This window comes from Plectropomus leopardus, chromosome 10, assembly GCF_008729295.1.
Source record: "Plectropomus leopardus isolate mb chromosome 10, YSFRI_Pleo_2.0, whole genome shotgun sequence".
Taxonomy (NCBI): Eukaryota; Metazoa; Chordata; class Actinopteri; order Perciformes; family Serranidae; genus Plectropomus; species Plectropomus leopardus.
Genome location: NC_056472.1, coordinates 33,921,076 through 33,937,852, shown reverse-complemented (window position 1 = coordinate 33,937,852; position 16,777 = coordinate 33,921,076). Strand labels below are relative to the sequence as shown.

Sequence of the window (16,777 nt, the reverse complement as noted above, 5' to 3'; positions counted from 1 at the left end):
GCAGGTTTGTGGGAGCTTTTGTTAACATTCAGAAGTTTTTTCTCACAGCGAGTGTGCGAACGTTTTAACAGCTCAAGTCACTGCCGACTTCCTGCAACACATCAGAGCCTTTTATGGACCAACTGAAACACTGATCGCCTCGAGGAGAGGACAAACACACACAGACACACACACACACACACACACACACACACACACACACACGCGGCTGGGATCCATCTAAAATCTTGGACTGTGTTTCAGTGGAAGTAGGATACTCCTTTAGGGACCATTATCTAACACTTAAAATATAGCAGCTAAAAATACACACACATACACACAAACGTGCACAGATGAAACACAGACTCATTCATGTTGCAGGCTCTGCGTGCACGCACGCACACACACACACACACACACACACACACACACACACACACACACACACACACACACTTGGAGGGACATCAAACAGTCCTAATACGGCCTCTGGTCGTGTGACGTGTGCAGCTCGCAGACAGAAGACGTAACCAACACGTGATGAAAATGCTGCTTTTCTGGAAGCTCGACACGAGACGATGGTGGGAAATAAAATGACAAAAGTGACATAAAACTTTCGTTTACTGTCGTGCGATGCCAACTTGCCCTAAAATGTTTTAATGACACTTAAAGGAATACCTCTCTGCCGAATATGATTATTTGTAAATGAGTTATTCAAAGTTTGTTGCGCTTAATTCATGAAGAAAACTTCCTCTTCCTCTTGCCTCCTCTGTGAATAAAGGATGCAAAAACTTAAAAAATTATGAACTGAAGTCACAGGGGTCCAAATTTAACTAAACTCACACACAACATGCAGAATAATTTAGGTCTCATTTATCCACTCAGATGCTCAGTTTGCATTTTCACTGAAACCAAACTATTCATACTGAACATCAGGTGAAATGTGTCTGAACCTGACAGACAGAAAGTTGCACGTGTTACTGAGCTGCACCGGATCAGCGTTTTCAGGTGAGTCCTCCGAGGTAAAAAAAAGTGGAGAAAAGGCAACAATCAAACTTTCGAAGAAGCCACAGAAACGCTGTTTTTCCCTTTAATGCTGATCATATTTTAGGGAATTTGGGCTGAGCAGTTATTGAGCTGAGTGACAGTTTATGTGTTTGAAGTGTCTGCTATTGTTGCCTGTCAGCAGGCGCGATCTCATTTTCATTTGATGAATATAAGACAGTTTAAGCAACAAGTTTTACTCCCTCTCGTTAATCTAAAATCACGATGCATATTTTGATGTTGAAAATTGTGAAGTTTTCTGTTTGGATCTGTTTTGTATCTTTTTACCTTTAATGTTTTTTTTTAAGGTGAATTGTTTTCATTTAAATATTTGAGTCCAAACAAGCTGTTATACGGATTCATGTCAATGTATAAAAGTTGGCTTTTTCTTTTGAACAAGTGTTGAATTTAGATAATTTCAGACCTTACAAGACTCCTCCTGCACCGCCCTGAGTTTGCTCCACAGTCACACATTTTGGTGGCCTGCAAAGCGCATGTGTGTGTGTGTGTGTGTGTGTTAATTACTACAGCAGTGTGGTCACACACACACACACACACACACCGAATCCAGAATTTAACTTGTAACATGTGGTCTGCAGCCTGCACACCCACACACACACACACACACACACACACACACACACACACACACACACACACAAACAGACACACACACACACACACACACACACACACACACACACACACACACACACACACAGCAGTAATCATAAACGCTGTGTCAAATCAAAACGTGCCGTCTGAGGCAGAGAAAACACAGCGGCAGTCTTGTTGCGTTGTTACTCCACGTCAGAAGGAGGCGCTGCTGAGTCACCATGGTAACAGACATGAACCTACCACAACCAATCACTGCGAAGACTCTGTGCGACCAGACGGTCTCTAAGTCTGTATGTAAAGACCATTAGATATCATACAGGAGGAATGAAATAATGAAATAATTCAATTATTAAAGAATGCGTAATTGTCTCCCAAATTATTCCTCTGACTTGCCACTGAATCTGGACATAAAAAAAATAATAATAAAAACTAAAATAATAATAGTAATAATTATACCAGTGATACTCACTACTTACAGCCCGCGGGCCAAATCTGGTCCCTGATAAGTTGCTGAGTGGCACCATCAAACATTTTCTAATTCGTCCTAAAATCCTAGAAAGGTCGTAAAATCTGTTAGATATCCTAAAATCCCCCAAAAAAGAAACGTGTAGACAAAGAAATCAGAGACAGACTCTGAATCGTATGAATCCAGAGCGTCGGTGCAGAGACGCCGTCATCAGACGCCTGAGTCCAGGCGTCTGAGGGGTTAGTTCAAAGAGGCGGGACCTACCGCGGCTGTGCATGCCTCCGTCGTCATGGCTACGAGGCGAATCTCTATGGAGGGGCGAGGCCTGTGAGAGGAGGGAGGGGGCGAGACAGGAAGGAGGGGGCGAGCAGGGCAGCGAGGGCGGGGCTACAACCGGGAGAAGGGAGTGGTCAGGGAGACGCAGGAAGTGGGCGTGTGTAGTGCAGGAAGGAGGGGCACCGAGGGTGAACCAAGAACAGCAAGGCAAAGTTCATTCCACGAAAAACACACCCGAAAAAACACCAAGAGAGAGAGAGAGAGAGTCCCGAAACATTTGGGTGAGGAGTAAAAACAGAGAGATCAACAGGTGTCATGCAGGAAGTCAGATCAGATGATTTTCACATTAAAAGTCGTGCAGAAGATCAGTGACAGGAGACGTGAAAAACGAGTAAAAAGGGGAGACGACAAAAACAAAACAGCACAAAAAACAAAATAAAGATTAGTGGCAGTTCACACATGGCCTCCACATGCTGTTAGCATCATGTTAGCTCCATCAGCTGTTAGCAGCGTCTCACACTGATCACAGTTAGCAGACAGGCCGGACGGCTGCTAGCTCTACAACATGAAGACGAAAAGCAGCAGGGGACTGAATCTGCTGACGAGCACAGACACGCCGCTGCTTCTGAAAAACGATTAACAGTCCCTCAGTGACGGCCCCAGACTGACCCTGAGGTTAGCTCGCTCTGATCCACCGGTTCATTCACAGACTCGTCAGCTGCTCATTAATGTGCTCAAAACTGCACAAATGTCTCTAAAATATCTCCATAACAGGTACTTTCACTTCAAAACTTTAAACACTTTTTCTCCGCTGATTTTTCTTTTAGAATTGACTGTTTTCTTCCTATTATTATTATTATTTTATGCACTATTCTTTTGTTGGTTTGTATGTTTATGGTCTTTGCCTGCAAAATGACCGTTTGTATATTAATTACTCCCCCTGTGTTACGTGAAGGAAAGTTTTGTTTTTCTTGCATGCCTTGAGATGAACAAAGAATCCCCCAAAAAATAATATTATAATATTAAAATTATAATATTTGCCTTTTTTTGGATTCTTTCTTTGTTCACCGTGAAGAAAAAGGAGAAAAGGGTTTTCTTCATGAATTTAACACAACACAGAGTGAGTAACTGACGATCAGATAATCTCTCTGTGTGTGAAGTATTTTTAAGGTATATTTTGATGTTTAAACTTTTGTAATTTTACATAAGTAAAATCTTGAATGCAGGACTTTTATTTATTTCTCCGTTGTGGAATTACTACTTTTTTAAGTATACGATTTATTCTGAGCAGGAAAAGATTCTTTTTATCGAAGCTCCAGAAAATTTGATTTGAACTAAAACAAAATCTACAGACGGCATAAATATAGTTTTTAGTCTTTGATTTCTTCATTCGACTCGGAGCGTTCATATCCAATAATTCATCACTCTGAAACAGTGATATTCTGCTGCTTAGATTAAGATGCAGAAATTAAAATGGTGTTTCTGACATTACAATCCAACCGCAGCTGCACACATTTTATATTCTACTCATGATACTGTGAATGCTCTTAAAAACAGACAGCATATGAAGTATAAACCTCATCAGCTGATTCTGTTCTCGCACCGTTCAGTGATCAGCTTGTTATTCTGGTTTCTGCTGAGTCCAGATCCACTCACCTGATCGGGGCTTCAGTCCGAACACGGGGCTGGAGAAGGACGGAGGTCCGCCGGCCGGAGATCTGTCGTGTCGCTGCAGCACAGAAACATCGAGGTTCAGTTGTTCAGTCTCAATAACAAACAGTGAATAAAAAAATAATAAAAATTGACTGAGCAGATGTTGGAGTCCTGAGCTGAGGAGACGTTTGCAAAGACACACAGACTAACAAACGACTCCACGGAGAAATAAGGGACACAAAAACACGCATGATGAGTTCATGGACCTACGGTTAACCTCAAAGTTTGCTCAGACACTTGACTGTGTCCCTCCCTCCTCTGTCTTCAGCCATCACTCAGCTCATAAAGCAGCAGACGGACTCAGAGCCAGCACTCTTTCAGAGACTCCTGTTGATTTAAGAGGTCCAGATTTTTCACTAAGACTGTGCGATTAACGTTAATTTAAAAAATGATCCTGCAGGAGTTCTTCCTCTGCAAAGGAAAACAAGTAGAGCCCAAACAGCTGTTGATAAATCCAGCAGCTCACCTCATTAAAATATTAAGATTTAATCATAATCCCAGCAGAACGGAGATAAACCGGAGCTTATAAACACCAGGTGGAAATGCAGAGGCAGCTGTAACGACTCCAGACACAGATCACAGGTCGACACCAGCTGGACTGCAGGAGGTGACGGTGCACGCCCGCTGCACGCCCGCTGCACGCCCGCTGCACGCCGACTGTACGCCCGCTGCACGCCCGCTGTACGTCCCCTGCACGCCCACTGCACCGCCACTGCACGCCCACTGTACGCCGACTGTACGCCCGCTGCACGCCCACTGCATGCCCACTGTACGCCCGCTGCACGCCCGCTGCACACCCACTGTACGCACACTGTACACCCACTGTACGCACACCATACGCCCGCTGCACACCCACTGTACGCCGACTGTACGCCCGCTGCACGCCCACTGCACGCCCGCTGCACGCCCGCTGTGCACCCGCTGCACGCCCGCTGTACGCCCGCTGTACACCCTCTGCACGGTCACTGCACGGCCGCTGTACGCCCGCTGTACGCCCACTACACGCCCACTGCACGCCACCACAAACCCGCCCTCTTTTAAACAAGTTTTTTAGCAAATGACTTAATTACAATAATATTATTTATGTGAATCAGCCATTTCCAGTTTATTAGGCAAATTTTTTTCTTCTTATCGGCAGACTAGTAAGTTGTTTTTTTTGTGGGTTTTTTTTTTTACTTGGGATGTTTGAACTGCTGTCCTCGGAGGAAGACTGCAGTTGACACATATCTGCTGATAAGTTTCAGTGGAGACTTCATGAAGCTTTTTGGACCATTTCCAGTTTAATCAGTAAAACATGACAGAAAACAGATTTGTTCTTTGGCTTTTTGGTAACTGAAACACTCCTGCGTGGAGTCGGTGAAGACGAGGGGATTGTAGGACGGACACAAGCGAGCGGCGAGGCAGGGCGGACGCACATCGAGTTGAATTGGTGGCGTGCAGTGGGCATTGCCTGTTAGAAGTCAGCAGACAAGCTGAACGATTTCTTTTCATTTTTTTCCAAAACAAACCAACAAAAGGTGGACAAAGGGCCGTCTGTGCTCGTTAATGTCATTTTGTTTCTTTAAGTCTCAGAGTCAGCTGGTGCAGATCCTCCATTCGCTGCTGCTGATGTTTTTTTGATGTCTGATACACAGTTTGTCTCTGTTCATTTTGTTCCTTCGGAGCTTTGTCAGCGCCGTCTGAGGAGACAAAGCAGAGCTGTTCTCCGCGTCTCTAAACCCACGCTCTCTTCACTCTGTTTGTTTCTGTCAAACACTGAAGACTCTCAGTTAGAGGGCGATGAGCTGTGATGTTTGGGTTGATTCATTAGGCTTATTTGATTTGTTTTTTTCCATGAGAAGAAGGACATTTATCTCACGTCTGTGTGTTAATTACAGAGCTGAAGTCAGGACGTGGTTTTCCTCGCTCGTCATAAAGACTGTGAGCAGGAAGAAACAGCTGGCCTGACTCCGTCCTGAAGTAAATCTTCTCTTTAAACATCGACAGTGATGGTCTGAAGTGCACGGCACATGTGCATTTAGTGAGTGTCCAACTATCCTTTGTCTAGTTCAAACAGCTCATAATAGTCAACTTGCCAGCAAAGTTAAGCCAAAAATGTTGATTTCCCCAAAGTTTTATGATAGAAATGTACAGAATGAGTCCTCAGCATACGGGATGCTAACTAGCATATGTTAGGCAATCTGCATGATCTACCTAATGTGCATACATCTGCAGAACTGCATATACTGAATTGAAATGTATTTTGAAGGTGTGAAAAATGAAAAGGAAATAATGAACATATAAACATACACAAACATACATACATATCTGAAAATGAGAAGGAAAAGAAGTGAAAATCTTTTCTCCATCAGTTATTGAAAAATAATTGACCTGCTTCAATTTTTATATAGATTGAATTTTTATATTATTTGGATTGGACATTATCTTGGTGGTTTTGGGGGTTAATGAAGATGCTGAATTTATTTCTGATATTTTCAATATTCAAGGTGGATTTTTTAAAAGCAAGAAGTCTGCATGTTTGAACTGCAGCTGGGCTGATATTGATCATTTTTAATTAAATTTAGATGTTTTAAAGGACACTAAACTGAGTGGATTAGACAGGTAACTTTATATATTTTGTGTTTGAAAAAATTTCACATCAGTTAGAAATTGTATGATATTTCTAAACACATGAATACAACAATGCAGTAAGTGTAAATTTATATTCACAGACCGTCACTCTGAGCTGACGCAAAAATGGTAAATGTTGGTAAAAAAGTTAAGTACCACACAAAAGGAGGTATAATAAAGTACTGATAACATGTGCAAGTTAGCATCCGGCAGTTTCTGAGAGATGGGGACCAATGCTGGAAAACTTTGGGGTACTCAACATTTCGGGGTTCACAGTAGGGCTCTACAGGCTGGAAACAGACTATAATCTGTGCACAAATTAAGAGGCAAAGGGGGTCGTATTTAGTCCCTTAAATACTCAGAGGAAAATTCACAATCAGCATTAACTCAATAAAGTTAACAAAACTGAAATCTTATTTCTTACAAAACAGACAGGACAGCGATTGACTCACATATCAGCCACTGCAGATGAACTCTTCACACACTGACATGCAAGACGACAAACTGTCAATTCACCAGCCACCAGCTCACCAAAGTCCACTTTATCCAGACCGCTTTGAGGTCACAGTGGCTGGTGAAACGTTTGGACTCAACGTGCAGCGATAAATCAACACGTTCTCACCGTGTTCACATGTGTGACCTGCTGCCGGATGAACCGTGACACATGTGGAAGCTCACAGCAAACAGACACACAGGAGACAGACGCTCAGTTTGCTGGACTGAGGACAGCTCACTCTGAGGGGCGGGACACAGCCTGCTAGAGCTGCAACCGTTCCTCAATTAATCCACAAATCCATCAGCAGAAAATTTAATAATTGTTTTTAGAGAATTTGATACTTTTCTTTGTCAAACATGATCACAAACAGAACAGCTTTGCTCGGATAAAACCATATCAAAACGTCACCTTGGTCTCTGGGAAGTGACACCAGGTGAGAAACTCCCGGTCAGATTAATGGATAATGAAAGTGCAGGTCAGTTGCAGCCCCACAGTCTACATCCAGTGGTTTGGTGCTACCTTTACCTTGATTGACATTTGCCACTCATACTCCCGGCATGCAAGCTGGGCCTCAAACCTGGCCTTCTCTAGAATCATCTGTCTCTTCTTCTGGAACTCATAGCCCTCTTCCTCCATGTGCTGCTACAGAACGCATCACACGTTTAGGCTTTCAATTATCTTAAAGACTTTCTATGTCACTTACAGACTTATAGGCTTTAAATTTAAGGACAAAAGACACCAAAGGAGCGACTTGATCTCTATGACATGAGTATAGCACTGACCGAGCTCAACAAAAGGGACTGCCTGATAGCCCGGGGCGAGTAAAATATCAAGTAGGACAAATCTAACCCCTAATTCCACCGGGTCGGTCAGCGGCATTTTACAGCTGCGGCACGGCTTCTGGAGCGTACACGTGAAACGGACATATTTTATGTTGCAGAAAAAAACATGTCTAAATATCTTGAGCCTGAGCACATCTCAGCCTTTCATACCCTCAGGTAATGAAAAACAAACAAAAAGAAGTTATCGGTTATCGGTATCTTATCGGCCACGAGAAGCTGGAAATTATCTTTTTAATGGTATCGGTTGAAATAATCATTATTGTGCATCACTGCAGTCACTGGACATGAAATAGACAGAAAGTAGATCATAATTAACAACAGCACTGTATCTTTAACAAAAATATGGCCAATAGCTTCTACATATCTATTTTGTTTATGATCAAAGTATCTGCATAATAATCAATAAGCTCTATATGTTTTTAACTAAATCACAGCCACAAATCTTCTATCTTTTCTATGTTTAACTGGATTTATTTTTACTGATCTGTAGGCTGTAATTATTATTAAGATGAGCATGTTTTTTGACTGAAATTCTTTGATGTACTGTGTTCGTGGCTGGACTGCAGGTTGCAGTACAACAAAGTGCCGTGGTAAAAATCACTGAAATCAAGACAAAATGATCACAAAATCAAGGGAATGTGACTAAAATAAGCACAATCTCATACAGTATCAGCTGGCAGGACGCGCCGCAAAACAGCGCCGCAGACGTAACGCTTTCAACATGCTGCCGGTGGAATCGAGGGGTTAAAAAAGGATGAAACTGATTGGGTCTCATTCATGAAATGTGAGTAAATGTGCGAGCAGAGTGACGGGCATTTGTCATTTTTTGGACAGTTTATAGTCTAAATAAAGAAAAGATTAACTAAAGGAAGATTATGTGATATTGAATAATTATTACTGGTGGTTTATATTAAAGGCGTAGTGAGTATTTTAGTTCAGGCTAGAGTCTGTGCCTACAAAAACACAACAAATTCCCCAAAACATCACATTTATCTCAACTGACCACATTTGTTGTGTCATTGGACACAAACTGCAGACAAAATCTATAATATCACCAAAGATCAATACTGACTACATTTTGCCGTCACATACAGTCGTAACAAGGTCAAGAAAACGATCAGATCTGTGATCTTTTTTAATCGTACCTCTTCACTGTGTTTTTCTGAAAATTCTATAAACTTTAGTTTTCACCAAACTCACTGGAAGTCCCACTGACTGGAGTTCAACATAAATTTAAGTGCTGCTATTCACTGTCACATTACAATAAACCGTCAAATATCATCACATATGCAGATGACAACACGTTGTTAAGCTTTAAAATCCTGCACACTTTACCTTCGGTGTTGTGACGCCGTCATCGCTGTCCTGCCCACTGAAGAGAGAGAGAGAAATAAGGAAGGAAAAATAAAAGATAAGATTTACTTTCCACACACAGCACTGGTGCTGTCACTGTTTGTTTAAAAAAACTGACTAATTTTGCATTGATTTATAAAGTATTTAAGCTGTTGCCCAGAACAGTCCTGATAGTCAGTTTCACCAGACACCTGAACAAAAAGCTTCATTCTTTCAAAATCACAGGAAGCGGGCAATGAACAACTTCACAAGAAATGATCCTAAAAATTAGTAAAAAAAAAAAAAAAAAAGAAAAGAAAAGAAAAGAAAAAAATAGAAGAAAAATACCTGAAAGTATGCACAAAAGATATTTATTTTTATAATGCAGTTTGAAATATATAAATTATGAGAATTATATATATAGTTTTCTGTAAATTGTTCCCTAGTTTTTAGATAACATTTATTAGCCCCCATTTACAATTTTTTTGCCATTTTGTGGGACATTTCTTGCCAAGTTGCTTATTGCTTTTTTTTTTTTACCATTTTATTTGAATTTTTGTGTTAAGGGGTTAATGACCAGACTAGAAACTCACGGATCAAAAAGTCTTACTTGAGTGACTCTTCCACTGTGACCATCTCCACGGGGTAGAGCTGCACTCCGGACAGATCGTCCTGCTCCGTGTTTACTCTGATAAAACACGAGGAAAACAACATTAAACACATTCATGACATTTAGAAACATTTAAATTCATCACTGATGATTTTCTTGTGCGTGCTTTTGATCCAAAGTGGAAAACCGAAACTGAAGCTCACAAGGAGCAAAAAGAGCTGCAGAGCACTGACCCACAGAAAAGGCTTCTCGCAGTGCAACATAAGAGAGGCGGATGCAGCCGTAATCTCAGAATCAGTGAAGTATTGATTACCAAATAGGTTTTCACTTACAAGGAATTTGTTTTGATTTTTGGTGCTTCCATAAAAAATGCATTAAACACACGAAGAGGAACGGAAATAAGGCTGGAAGTCTCTGGTCAAAGAGCTCCAGGTTCTGACGGCAAAACACTGAATTAACAAACAAAACAAGACAAAATTAATATGTTGCACTGCGTCCACTTTTCATAATGTTGATTAGATAAGATGAGAGACTTTATTGTCTTAAGAGCCCCTCCCAGCAGTGCTTCATAAAATGTAATCACGCTGAAACACACACACATTAAAAACAGCCATAAAACAAGGCCAGGGAAAAGGTGCATCAGTTAAAAAAAATAAAATGACATGTATTGCACACTTATCAGTAGAATTGTAAACGGGCTGCAGAGTCATGATGCGTGTTGGTCGAGAGTAGACGGCCTTGAAACTGTTTATGAGGTACGTTGGTGGTGATTTGTAGCATTTATTGTATAATTTTGTTTTTGAGTTAAGTGTGTGTATTTTCGTGTTTATGTACTGAAATGTAAGACAAATTTCAGAATTAATTGTGACAATAAAGTAAAATCAAATCAACGCGCATCAGAAAGCGTGGCCACCCTGAGCGGCGGCGTATCTCTCAGCTGAGCATCGACGTGCCTCTGCCCAAAGTGTCCCCTCCCCTCCGTCTGCTCGCAGTTTACCAAGGTGCGTTGCTCAAAAGTGTGTATTACAACTCATTTAGCCGATACCGTTATCAATATATATCAACTGTTGTTTCCATCTCAGTTAGTGATCATCGAGTCTCTTCTGGAGTGAATTATCATGTTTTGCAGACTCTTATCATCATGGCAGATGCAGACATGAATTACAAAGCTTTTCAGTGTGTGGAATCTTGTTTCTTTGTGCAAAATAAGAAAAATACTGGAACTGAGAAGTGATGTTTTGTACATGTTTGGCAGAATCAGCATGTTTCAGCGACTCCAATATTTCAGTTTGCATCCTTGCATCCTTGCATCCTGCATCCTGAGCTAACATTCTCACTGTTGAATGAGATGTGGAATAAAAACAAGGCAGTTAAACGTATTGTTACTGAGCAAAGTGTGGACAGAAGCAGCGTTTTGTGTCACACTGGACTCGGCTGTGTGATGCTGTTGTGTTTCTCACCTGCTGGGGTCCTGCAGCAGCTCCACAGCCTCCTTCAGCTGGTTGATCATGTCGATGTGGAGCTCTGTGGCCCCCGTGACCTTTGACCTGCGCCCGAAAACCCACGTAAATGAACTCAAATCACAGCGGTGATCTCAGCAGCACTCAACCAGCACGAGAAAAACACATCGGAAACATTTGTTTCAACTGAATCGACGACGTTCTGAATGTTGTGAAGCGATGACGACAACAACGTAAACTACGACAGTGAATACAGATTAAAACTGATTAAAAATGAACTTACATTTGTTCTGCTGGCCAGTGTGAGTCTTCTTCTATCCTGAGAGGCTCTTCAAAGTCTGCTGCTGTCCGACCCTGCACACACACACACACACACACACACATCAGCAGCAGCTGCAGCTGTCACATGACCACAGACGGGCTCAGCCATTGGTCAGGATTCAGAGACGTTACTGCTGTCCCCTGAGACACAAACGCAACAATCAGGACACTGTAGCACTGTCTTCCTCTCCTCCATCACTTCCTTGCATCTTCCACTTTCCATTTGTTTCTCATACTGGGTTGAATGGGTTAACTGGGACATAACTGGACCAATATTTGTTATCACTTCTCATTTGACCAAAATCCTAATGTTGCCTGGGAGCTGCAGGGACGAGTCGAGTCTGAGCTGCGTTCACGATTCATAAAGATTATAGTTTGTTTAAAAGTATTTCTGTCTGTCTGTTTTCATTTCTTTGATGGACTGAGTTCCTCTAAATTCAGTGACCATGTACATACCTTCTACAACGGTGACGGGTCAAATCCGGCCCCTGATAGGGTGCCAGCTGACCCCACAAACATTTCCTAATTCCCAATAAAAATAATTCAATTCACACTGAGAACTGTTTTTGCACTTTAAGTATCCAGGAGGTGTCAGAGCGCATAAAACAGCATCAAAATAGAGCTCGTTGATAAAAAAAGTGCCAGTGGAGGATCCCCCAGACACCCGACAGAGGTCCTAGATAAGACCCTAATGTCCTAAAATCCTACAAATGTCCTAAATCCTACAAATGTCCTGAAATCCTAAAAACATCTTGGAACCTGGAGTCAGAGAAACGTCCTAAAATCCTAAAAACGTGTGGGGCCGCTGTGACTGGCCCCTGGCCTCCTGTTATTTTGCAGAAGTGGCCCCTGAATGATGCAGGTTGAGTCTCCTGCTGTACAGCATCATATGAGACATGAGACATGAGACATGAGACATGTATAAGCAGGTAATCTGTCCATCTTCCATGTTATAATCCAACATATAAAACAGCATCAGATGTCCTCCTCCTTTTTGGGAGTCACAGCTCCTCCCTCTGCTGGAGGACGCTGGCACCTGCTGTTTTTGGGGAAACTGCTGAAACATGTGACGCCGTCGTTTAGTCTGAAGAGAACGCTGCAGAAGCTGAGCTCCGCTGACTGACGCCTCATGAGGCTCCTGAGCGTTTTGTTTGAAGTTCAGTCCTTATTTGGTGGCAGCCGAGTGTCGGTGTGACTCACAGGCTCACGGTGACGTAACCGCTGTAACAGGACCGTCTCTGTGACTCTCCGCCTGACAACAACGTTTACCTCTGACAGCAAATCACCGGCAACAAGTGACGTTCAAACACAGCAAGAGAGGGATAAGGTTTCATATAAGCCCGCTTCACTCTCATTATTCATGACGTGAACATTTCACTGCATCAGTCTTTACGGACAAACATGGAGGCTTGCCTTGATGTAGTTGACGAAGCGCGTGCTGAGAGCCGAGTCTCTGTAGCTGAACTGGTCCTTCAGGGCTTCCGTAGGGCTCTCCTCGATCAGGCGCACTGAGTCGGAGTTCGGGTCGGCTGGAGACGAAGAAACGTGAACAGTCAGCATCTTAAACAGACTAATAAAGTAGCAGAAAGTGAAAAAATGCTTTATGTGGTAAATAAAGAGAGATGCTTCACATTCAGCAGACGAGAAAATGAAGCAGAGCGTGACGACAGAGTGACGCTTCGACAGAAAGTAACGAGCGAGTGACGGAGCGTCAGTCAGGACGTTTACATGAGAAGAAATCTTTTTATCTTTGCATTTTCATAATTTCATCAAAAATCTTCCCCTGGTCTTTCTTGACTTTAAAGTCAAAGTTAAAAATGTTTAAAACTTATTTTAAACTCAATTTTAAATCATTTTAAATAATCTTTTTAAAAATCTTTGCACCTCTTGTCTGCACTTATCGAAAGGCCGCGACACATTTAGTATCACCGATAATATCGCCGGCCGCTGATTGACAGAGTGAACAGATCGCAAGAACGTCTCGTCTTTTCTCTGTGCTCAGATCGGCGACTCCATCAGCTCTGACCTGATTCACGCTGATTGAAGTCTATTTAAACTGTGTGTCTGGGGAGCCGCTGGTCCTCTAATAGAGCTCAACAGCCCACATACACACACACATGCTCACACACACACACACACACACAGAGGTTGTTACAACGGTTAAAGAAGAAAAACTACAAAAACGATTATTCCTGCTTGAAAACATCCGTCTAACCAGCTAATAAAGCTCATTAATGCAGAAACAATAATTAAAACGTTTCCAGAACCTAAATCGAGACTCTCTGAACGACCTAATTTCAGTCCCGTTGTTGTGTTTGATAAATGTTTTCCCTCAAAACTCAACAGTGAATCAAACACGACCGGTCAGCCAGCCGCAACCTTCATGTGATAATATCTGTCAAACAATGTTTTTATACTGATTTTGATTCAATATCATCAACAATAATTTAGATCATCATTTTGTGTGTGTGTGTGTGTGTGTGTGTGAGTGTTGTGTGTGTGTGTGTGTACCTGTGAGGGAGCTGATGTGTTCACTGGAGTCGTCTTTACTGATCCCCTCCTCCTCTGTGATGTGGCTCATCGGGACGTTGAGACTCAGACTGTCTTCGTCTGACGGCTGAAAGACAAATAAATTAAACACAAAAATAATAAATTAATCATTCCAAACAGTTCATTAAACCAGAACATCAAATATTCTGTAATATGAGGATTTACTGCTTTTCTTTGTTTTACATCACTTAAAAACTGGATAGTTTGGGATTTAAGACATTCATTAACCAAAGAATTATTGACACGGCAATAAAAACGAATGTTATGCTTTTACAACATAAAGCGTTATATCTATTGATAATACTATAGTACTAGTATTGATTTAAGTAAAGAAACTTTATCACTGAATTTCTCCTCAGCCACATTGACAAAAAAAATATATTCTGTCATGAAATGCCTAAAATGATTAATGGATAAATTTTAATTTTCATGAACAAATGACAGTCAGGTCAGCAGAAGAAGACAGAAACTGAAAATGTTCGACATTTTTACCTAAAAGATTTTCTCATCCTTTATAAAAATATTTATTTATTAATTTTGATGACTTGATTGATCAACTAATTGTTACAGTTTAACAGAATGTTAAAAAACAAATATCAGCTAATAACTCTAAAAAAAAAAAAAGTAACGACAGCATCAGTTTTTGATGAGATGTGATAAATGGAAAAATATAAAGAATAAAGGAAATATAACATCTCGTCTACACTGTAAAAATAAGTGGGATTTGCAAATAAAATGAGACAAACAGACGGGACGGAAGAGAAGGATGAAGATATTTTAAAAAAAAAAGAGTAAAAAATTGGTTTTCCTCTTCAGATACACTACAGTCTTTTAACAGTGACCTCAAAATGAATTCAGATTTAAAGACAGATGGAGTCTTCTGATAAAAATAATGATGTAAAACATATAAATAAAAAGTAAAAAGACAAAAAATAAAAAGTAAAAAGACAAAGAAAGCTGAGCGCATAAACACATGTGGACAAAACAGCAAAACGAGTACAGGAAAACACACACCAAGTGTATAGACACAAACACAAAAAAAATGTACAGACACACAAAGCTTCACACACTCGCAGACACACACACACACACACACACACACACACACACACACACACTCTGTCGGTACCTCGGTCGCAGACAGTCTCTTGTCTCCGTTGTCACTGCCGACTCCTGAGTCGCTGTCCTGCTTCTTCTGCTGCTCCATGTCCTCCACACTGCAGACACACAACACAGGTAACACACCTTACACACACACACACACAGCAGAGATGTCTGTGTGTGTGTGTGTGTGTGTGAGCGAGCTAACGAGCGAGTGACGCTCAGAGAGAGAGGGAGGGAGCACAGCCTCTCTCTCTCTGTTCACACTGTTTCTGATTCGCTGCTGATGTTTTAAATAAAAAGTTTGTTTTTCTGGATCAATCAAACTGATTCATTTTGACTTGATCACAGAGCAGTTTCACAATAAACTCCCCTGACCCGCCCGTTAAAAACAAAGAACTAACACACTCTGATCACATAACAGCAAAATACTGCCAATGTAACAAACTGTGATCCGAATATGATGAGAACATCACTAACTCTTATGCTGTTTTATTTTGGCGGGGCTCTTCCTTCAGCCCGGTCAAAGAAAAAACGAGTTTCACGAGTCCGACTGCTGGTTTGCTTTGAATTAATGAGGTTTTAAAAATAGCATCAATCTGATCTCAGCTTCCTCTGCAGAGAGAGGAGAGAGAGAGAGAACGGTTTCGGAGAGAGACAAAGAGAAGGACAGACGGAAACGGCGGGGAGCACAGGAAGAAACAGAGAGGGAAAAAAGAAGTAAAATAATAAGACTGAGGGAATTTAGAGAAACACAAGTGTTTGTGGAGTAAAAGAGAGACGATAAGAAAAAAAAAACGCCAGAGAAAAATCAGAGGGAAATAAGAGAAAGAGCCAAAGAGAAATAAAAGGTTAGAGGAGGCCCGTGTGTGTGTGTGTGTGTGTGTGTGTGTGTGTGTGTGTGTGTGTGTGTGTGTGTGTGTGTGTGTGTGTGTCTCCAGGAGAATAGGATCCATTTTTCCTGCCCACGTGTTGGGAGGGTTTCACGTGGGCGGACATTTCAGAGCTCAACATCCTGTGAGACTCAGACTCAGTTTGAATGACGGAGTTTTTCTTTTTTTTCTTTCTCTCTTTTTCATTTCATCTCATCCTTCATTTATAAAAAATGCTCCTTTCCTCTTTTATACTCTCACACTCCTTTGTATCCTCAGCTCCTGGTATTTCCCCTCAGTTAACAGACTTGTTGTATGTGAGTATTTTTGCAAGTATATAGTGTGTGTGTGTGTGTGTGTGTGTGTGTGTGTGTTCCTAAATTCTTTCAGTGTGGACAAGGGCTGGGCGATATGGCTTTAAAATAATATCACGATTTTAAGGCTGTATCGCGATACACGATATATATCTTGGTATTTCTAAATGTCC

The 16,777-nt window shown here is 41.5% G+C and overlaps 1 protein-coding gene across 1 annotated transcript in view; it reads right to left on the bottom strand.

The window, feature by feature from the left end:
* The window catches only part of lrch1 (leucine-rich repeats and calponin homology (CH) domain containing 1), an 80,019-nt gene that overhangs the window by 11,480 nt on the left and 51,762 nt on the right, over positions 1–16,777 (bottom strand). The window contains 9 exon segments of the mRNA XM_042494129.1: positions 2,372–2,494; positions 4,040–4,112; positions 9,380–9,416; positions 9,987–10,064; positions 11,447–11,533; positions 11,730–11,800; positions 13,181–13,296; positions 14,279–14,384; positions 15,447–15,534. Of these exon segments, the coding sequence (XP_042350063.1) occupies positions 2,372–2,494; positions 4,040–4,112; positions 9,380–9,416; positions 9,987–10,064; positions 11,447–11,533; positions 11,730–11,800; positions 13,181–13,296; positions 14,279–14,384; positions 15,447–15,534 (779 nt within the window).